This window comes from Myripristis murdjan, chromosome 24 (genome assembly GCF_902150065.1).
Source record: "Myripristis murdjan chromosome 24, fMyrMur1.1, whole genome shotgun sequence".
In the NCBI taxonomy this organism is placed as follows: Eukaryota; Metazoa; Chordata; class Actinopteri; order Holocentriformes; family Holocentridae; genus Myripristis; species Myripristis murdjan.
Genome location: NC_044003.1, coordinates 594872 through 602955, shown reverse-complemented (window position 1 = coordinate 602955; position 8084 = coordinate 594872). Strand labels below are relative to the sequence as shown.

The window sequence follows — 8084 nt, the reverse complement described above, 5'->3', positions numbered from 1 at the left end:
GCGTTTCGAGAGGCGGGGCTTGACATCACGTCTCCTCATTTGCATAAAGTTGAGGTCCAGGCTACTTTATGCAAATTAGGGGGGGTCTGGCACGACTCGCCACCTCTGGAAACTCCTGAGAAACTTTTAAAGGAACCATGTTGGTCCTCTGGTTTCAAATCCAACAGCGGCATCGTCTGAAAATGCTAGAGACCCCATTAAGTGATGTCACATGACCTCCACTTCCTGTCAAACAGAGCGTCTTAAACAGTGACATCATCCTGCACCAGGGGCTGCAAATTAAAATTTCAAACCAAAAAAAACTTCACAAATCTGTAAACATCATCTTTCATCCACCTGTCCCTTCAAAATAAAAGTCTTTCTGTCCCAAACTGAGATCCTGTTGGGTGGGGGCGGGGCCGTCGCACCACGAGCCTGTCGCCTCCGTGGCTCGAGGTGCGACGGCCCCAGGTCGGGGGTTTGGTCTGTCCTGCCCACACTTCCTGTCTCAACAGGAAATGCATCAAATCAAGAACGGAAGTCTATTTCATGGCCTCTTTCAGTTTGATGATCTCGGTTTGGTCGTTCAACAACAAGGCCGGCTCGCACTCCATTCAATCAATGGTTATTATTATTATTATTGTTGTTGTTGTTGTTGTTATTATTTTCCCAAAATAATAACAGGTGTTCCCAGGTGAGGTCAGTGCTGCTGGATCCGGTTCTCTAGCTTTTACATTTCAGTGCAGCCAAAAAACCATAAACCTCCTGTCCTTCTGGCCCCGCCCACTCGCCTTCACACGGAGAGGCGGACTCTCAGTGGTTTTCACATCGCCCGTCGTGCCGATCAAAATTACAGTATCGATTATTGAAAAGTCCCGCTAATCGGCCGGGACCGATAATCAGTCAGTTGATCAGTCGTCCGTTCCCGTGTTTTATTGACGGGCTGCAGCCGCCATGTTGGCTTTCTGAGTGTCGCCCTCTCTGCTCGAAGCACAACCAAACATGTCAGACTCAGCCTTTTGTTTGTTTGTTTGTTTGTTTTGCTGTTGACAGGTGACATCATCACCGCTGGACCCCAACCTTTAATCATCACCTTAACTCAAAACACTTTAACTTTTTCCATATCATTGTTGTTGTTTTTTTGTTTGTTTGTTTGTTTTCAGTATATTTATTTTTATTTATACATATTATTAGATATATTGTTATTTCATATTATTTTGACTTTTTTTTTTCCTGTTCACACCAACATAAAACACCTGATCTGAGGCATTTTTTTTATCTGCTTCCTGCACGAAGCCTCGGATGTGTGTGTGTCGGTGTGTGTGTGTGTGGGTGTTTGTATTTACGTGTGTCGGTGTTTGTGTCAGTGTGTGTGTCGGCGCATGTGTGTGTGTGTCAGTGTGTTTGTTGGTCTTTATGTGTGTCGGTGTGTGTGTGTGTTGGTGTTTATGTGTGTGTGTTGGTATTTATGTGTGTGTGTGTGTGTGTGTGTGTGTGTGTGTGTGTGTGTGTGTGTGCGCAGCCCGGGCCTCGGCGTGACCACCTGTACAGGTGTATGTAGGTTAAAGTGTTACAGGATATTTTCAAGCTATTTTGTGAAAGTGCATGTTGAAAAAAAAAATTAAAAATGTAAAAAAAAAAAAAGCCATGAGCGTAGGGCAGAGTGAGAGTGAAGGCTGCTTCACCAAATGTGCACTATTTATTGATTTTTATTGATTATTTATTGTTATTTCATGATGACGCGGGTGTGACTGAACTCTACGGCAAACTTTGGATTTTTCTTTATTTTATTTTTGATTTGTGCGCTGTGCTCCGTCGAGAATGTACCGACCAGTCACCCTGATCGGCCGTTGCCATGGCGATGTAACCGCCGCGGCAGATGATTGGTCGCTTTGGGCTACTTGCATTCTGTGTTTTTTTTTGTTTGTTTGTTTTGTTTTTCTGCAATGCATGCGACTGTGACGCGCCGCGCTGTAGAAACAGGCTGACATAGACGAGAAAATCAAACGCACACCGCCGGTCGACATTTCCTCTGTTGCCCCGGAAACCTTTTTTTATGGATCTGATCGATCTGATCGATTTGACGGTCCCACGGTCGTTAGTGATGTCCCTCCTGAATTATTTCTGACTTTGATTTACAGAAAGCTGGACTCTCACGTTCATCATCAACAGAATTTCTTTGTATGGTCATATCATTTGTAATAAACTGATTTCATGCACTCCACTGGCCACGCCTCATTTATTCATTTATGGATTTATTTAGGAAAAAAGCAAAACATCCACAGATATTTCAAACACACAGATCATAAAGGTCGTTCCTCTCTCCTCACGGCCCTGACTTACGCTGTGTGGAACAGTTTTAGTTCTCAGGTAAAACATATCATGAACTTTTGGCTGATTTTTAAAAATCAAAACAGAAATGCGACTGAAGTGAAGAGGGACGTCTGGGAGCTAGAGCAGCGGCTCTGATTGGTCAGCTGAGTCACATGACAGCGATGAAGATGACATGTCGCTGCTATCTTTAACCAGCTCAGGACACCTCACCTAAACCTTTAATTATCACATTAACACTTTCAAAAACTTTAAAACTTTCAGTTTTAATTATTTTATTGTTTTGTTTTTGCTTCTTCTTCCCCTTCTTATTTGGTCATTTCTGCTTTTAGTCAGAGAGAGTCAATAGAAAAAAATGGCAGAGAGGAGAAAATGTTCAGATGATCCCTCACATTTCCTGCGTCCTAACAGCTTATAGTCATTTAAATTACACTGAGCGGCCTCTGGAGGAGTTGCAGGGGCCCCTGGGGGCCCCAGGGCCCCACTTTGAACAGCAGTGGGTTAGATAACATTGATGTCTCAGCTCCTCTGGTTCCTCTCCTCCTCCAGGAAACCTCGTTTCATCAAGCAGAAGATGTACTGAAACAGAGTCTGTAGGAGAGACAGAGAGAAATAGATGTGATATTATGTGTTTCCACTAGAGGGCGCTGTAAGTCCCTGGAACAAGAGGTCCAGGTGAGCAGACTCCCAGCATGCACTGCTTTTATCATTATTACATCACACTTATATATGGACATACTGATACATATATATACATATATATTTATACACACACACATATACACATATTTACATGTGTATTTACGTGTGTGTGTGTGTGTGTGTGTGTACACACACACACACACACACACATCCACATACAGTTATATATGTATATTCACGTTCCTCCCCACACTAGAACACAGTTGACTATTATCAGGTTGCTGACGGGCCAATGGCAGGGCGGTTGCCGGGCAGATCAGGAATGTGTTTACCTGCCAGGCGTCCTCCACCTCGGGACTCCAGCCCCCCTTCAGCATTGGCTGGATGGCCCGGATAAACTCCGCCCCCATGAACTGGACATGAAACCAAGAAAAAAGAAAGAAAAAAAGTGGAGATAAAACGTTCTCCGTCTGAGAGGTTTCTTTAGCCGTGGTGTTGGTTCTGTGTAGAACCACAAGAGCTTCACCAACCCTCTGATTGGTTCATATAAAACACATTCTGTATGCAGAATTCTGTACACAGACTACCTATCAATCTATCTATCTATCTCTATATCTATATCTATCTATCTATCTATCTATAGATATATATCTATCTATATCTATAGATATAGATAGATAGATAGATAGATAGATAGATATAGATATAGAGATAGATAGATAGATATATCTGTATCCATCTATGTCTATCTATTTCTGTGTTTTCTTTGGATTGCTGTGACTCGGCAGATTATCAGACACTCTTTCTTCTTCACTTCCTTTTGTCCCTTCATTCAAACTGCGATGATGTTGTTTCGGTTTTGGTTTGCTTTTATTGGTTCTGCATCTTTGAAATTAGTAAACAACTGATTTCCAGCCCCAAAGGTTCCCAGTGGAACCTTTTCCGATACTGACACTGAAACTTAAACTGAAACTGATACTTTTGAAGGTCTCTTCTACAATCCCCAAGAACCCCTCTGTGGTTCCATGGAGAACCTCTCTGTTGGGCGTCCTGCAGACTCACCGCGTAGTATTTGGGCGGGGCATGGTAGCGGAAGTGTTTCCTGCCCAGATCCAGGATCAGCCGGTCCATACGCTCTGCATGGTCAATCCTGGCCACCACTTTCTCGACGAACGACATGATCCTGCAGGAGAGGGACGAGAACCGCCAGGAGAACATCACGGAACGCACGGGACAGCAAAGAAGTACAGAAACCAAGAAAAGGAGGAGATGTTTTGAGGAGCACTTCCTGTCTGCAGTCCAGATCTGAGAGAATCCTGCTGGAGCTCCGTTTGACAGACAGGATGGAGACGCCTGAAGGTGTGTGTGTGTGTGTGTGTGTGTGTGTGTGTGTGTGTGTGTGTGTGTGTGTGACCTGAGACCGTGTGCTCTCAGCTCCCTGCTGGCCTTCAGCTTCTCCAGATCCTCCTCGTCTCTGAACTCGAGGAACACGTCTCTGCACTCAGGATGCGTCTCGAACAGCCTGGACACACAGCAGTCCAACACCATCAGAACGTCCACAGGAACACAACGTCCACAGGAGGAGAACATACACAGGAACAGAACGTCCACAGGAACAAAACGTCCACAACAACAGAACATCCACAGGAACAGAACGTCCACAGGAAGAGAACATCCAAAGGAACACAACGTCAACAGGAACACAACGTCCACACCAACAGAACATACACAGGAACAGAACGTCAACAGGAACACGACGTCCACAAGAAGAGAATGCCCACAAGAACACAACATTCACAAGAGCACAATGGCCACAGAAAGAGAACGTCCACAGGAAGAGAACGTCGACAGAAAGAGAACGTCCACAGGAAGAGAACGTCCACAGGAAGAGAACGTCCACAGGAAGAAAACATCCACAGGAAGAGAACGTCCACAGAAAGAGAACGCCCACAGGAAGAAAACATCCACAGGAAGAAAACATCCACAGGAAGAGAACGTCCACAGAAAGAGAACGTCCACAGAAAGAGAACGTCCACAGGAAGAAAACATCCACAGGAAGAGAACGTCCACAGAAAGAGAACGTCCACAGAAAGAGAACGTCCACAGGAAGAAAACATCCACAGGAAGAGAACGTCGACAGAAAGAGAACGTCCACAGAAAGAGAACGTCCACAGGAAGAAAACATCCACAGGAAGAGAACGTCGACAGAAAGAGAACGTCCACAGAAAGAGAACGTCCACAGAAAGAGAACGTCCACAGGAAGAAAACATCCACAGGAAGAGAACGTCCACAGAAAGAGAACGTCCACAGAAAGAGAACGTCCACAGGAAGAAAACATCCACAGGAAGAGAACGTCGACAGAAAGAGAACGTCCACAGAAAGAGAACGTCCACAGGAAGAAAACGTCCACAGGAAGAGAACGTCCACAGAAAGAGAACGTCCACAGGAAGAGAACATCCACAGGAAGAGAACGTCGACAGAAAGAGAACGTCCACAGGAAGAGAACGTCAACAGGAACAACTCGATACATCGTCTGCTCGTTTGCCTCCAGCGAGGTCAAACATGTTCCAGTGGCGATGAGATAATCTGAGATAATCCCACTTGTTTCCATAATTTTCCTCCAGTGTCATTTGGTGGAAAAAGGCAGGGCGGCACCCTCAGCCGCTGGTTCCACTGGAACCTGAACCTTCACAGCGCAACCTAATCCTAACCCTAATCCTACAACTACTCCTAACCCTAATCCTACAACTAATCCTAAAACTAATTCTAAAATTAAACTAAACTACAAAAAATCTGTGTTAACAAATTATCAGTCTCATCTTCAGTGTTCAGTTTTTGTTTTTCCTTCCTAACTGTGCCAGTGGTGATGACATAATCTGAGATAATCCCTCTTGTTTCTGATGCTAATCAATTTGTTTCCATAATTTTCTTGGATCAAGAGTCATTTTCTTGATCCCGCTGGTTGATCTGCCTCCTACGACGGCGTGTCAGCATCATGTCTGTTCCACCTGCTGGGGCACTCCCCCAACACGTCTGGTATCTGGATTTTTTACATATCTATTTTATGTTATAATCTATTTCATTTTTGTTATAAAATGTAGTTATGGACATTTTATATTACCAGTCACAGTCTATTTATGCTGATAGGGGCCCCAAAAAATAGGTAAAAACTAATATAAAATTATTAAACCATATATATATATATATATATATATATATATATATATGTGTGTGTGTGTGTGTGTGTGTGTGTGTGTATATTATTTTCATGGGGCCCAAAATTTATGCTATCTAATCTCTCCAAAACTCCACAAGGCTCGCATGAGGCCCCTGCAGAGCCAGGGGAGGGGAGGGGTCATGCTCTGAACCCTCACAAATTTACAAGAAAAAATATCTGAAATTCTGAGATAAAAGTCATGAATTTATGAGGGGGAAAAAAAACTCTGATATTCTCTGAGATTGTAGTCGCAACTTGATGAAAAAGAACTTGAAAATTCTGACATTATAAAATGGTAAATTTATTACTTCACAAATTTGAAAGAAAAAAAACTAAAATTCTGTGATTAGAAAGTCATAAATTTATTTGAAAAAAATCAGAAATTGTGAGATAAAAGTCGTGAATATATGAGGCAAAAAGTCGGATATTCCCTGAGATTTGATCTGCAGCTCACGGTGACGGTACTCGGACAGCCGGATGACGTTGATCTGCTTTATCCTCTGGAAAGTTCAGTTAACTGATTGGAAATATGGCACTAACTTCTTTTGTTTGTTTGTTTGTTTGTTTGTTTTGTGGCTTTGACTCACCAACATGCTTGTTATTGGGTAGAGAGCCGAGCGCAGCCTGTTGGTCCGGGCCGAGCCCGCAGAGCTGAGCTTTGTGTTCAAAGGTCGAGCGGCAGACACACAGCCTCCATTCAACTGGACACACACTTTGCATGAGGTGTGTGTGTGTGTGTTTGCATGCACACACACACACACACACACACACACACACACAGGGAGGTTCTTCATGGAACCCACAGAGCATGACGGAGCTCCAGCTGATCTGGAGGCAGATTAGAAAACTAGTTTTCCTTTTCTTTTTCCATTTTTTCTCTTATCCTATTAATGATCCAGTAAATTTATAATATATATAGGCTATATTTATTTTATAATATTGTATATTAATTAATTAAGCTAATTTGCTCGGTCGATTTTCACCTTGTTTTTGGAGGAAAACAAATGACTTTGCTTAGGATTCCAAGACTGAACCCAAGGCTTCAAAAACATTTTTAATGTGTAATTTGTGTTTCTATGCATCAGTTTTTATTTTCCGCGTGTGTGAAGCAAAAATATCAGTCATGATATTCCTAAAATAATCAGCCTGTGCTGTAATAAGTTCAGTAAAACTGTGGATGTCAGTCTCTGATCTGTGCGGCTTTCAGCGTCTTTGTAAAATTAAATATTACAAAAGAATGAAAGTGTAAAACAGCAGGCCGGCTTCCTGTCGGCGGACAGAAACTCACTTGACAAACAGGATGACGCCGACCTTGGTCACGTCCTCCTGCAGGGCTCTCCACGACTCCTTGATCACCTGCCGTCTGGCCTCGTTTAAATCCACCAGGACCTGTTCCCCCCAACCCTGCTCTGCTCCCCCATCCCGCTGGGCCCCCCCATCCCGCTGGGCACCCCCCTCCTCCGGCTGTCTGGCTCCCCCGCTCAGGGCGCAGCCCCCCATGTCTGACCGTACGGCATCAAACTGAGGCTGGACACACTGCGTCCTCCCGGCGGACACACACCGGCCAGGGGCGGAGCTACCAGGGGGGCCTGGGCTGGCAGCTGCCACCTGAAAACAGGCCTCGCCTCCAATATTTAGGGTTATAATATTTGTATAATTAAAATTATGTTAGTGAAAAAAAAACAACAACTTTTTTTTGACTAATTTCCAGGTCAATTTTTTAGTTTTTTTTTTTTTTTTTTTTGTTCAATTTCAGGTGATTTCATTGTTTGTTTTTGTTTGTTTTAACTTTTTTTTTTCTTTTTTTTTTTATTCTTTGGTGTCTTTGTTGCTCACAGCTTTTTCCTCCCATGTTTTTGAACGTAAAGGGTTAAACCCCCAGACCCACACACACACACACACACACACACACACA

At 43.6% G+C, this 8084-nt stretch overlaps 1 protein-coding gene across 2 annotated transcripts; it reads right to left on the bottom strand.

The window, feature by feature from the left end:
* Positions 1-2181: 2181 nt before the first annotated feature.
* On the bottom strand, positions 2182-7672 carry LOC115355825 (neuroglobin-like). Of its 2 annotated transcripts, XM_030046726.1 has the most exons (5): positions 7458-7672; positions 4367-4474; positions 4015-4135; positions 3285-3365; positions 2182-2901 (listed from the first exon to the last, which is right to left on the bottom strand). In XM_030046726.1, exons 1-5 carry the CDS (start codon positions 7667-7669, stop codon positions 2830-2832), a joined length of 594 nt encoding a protein of 197 aa, XP_029902586.1. In that variant the 5' UTR covers positions 7670-7672; the 3' UTR covers positions 2182-2829. The 2 variants fall into 2 exon arrangements, with proteins under 2 accessions (XP_029902586.1, XP_029902585.1); XM_030046725.1 differs by lacking the exon at positions 7458-7672 and having other exon boundaries at positions 4367-4887.
* Positions 7673-8084: the final 412 nt, after the last annotated feature.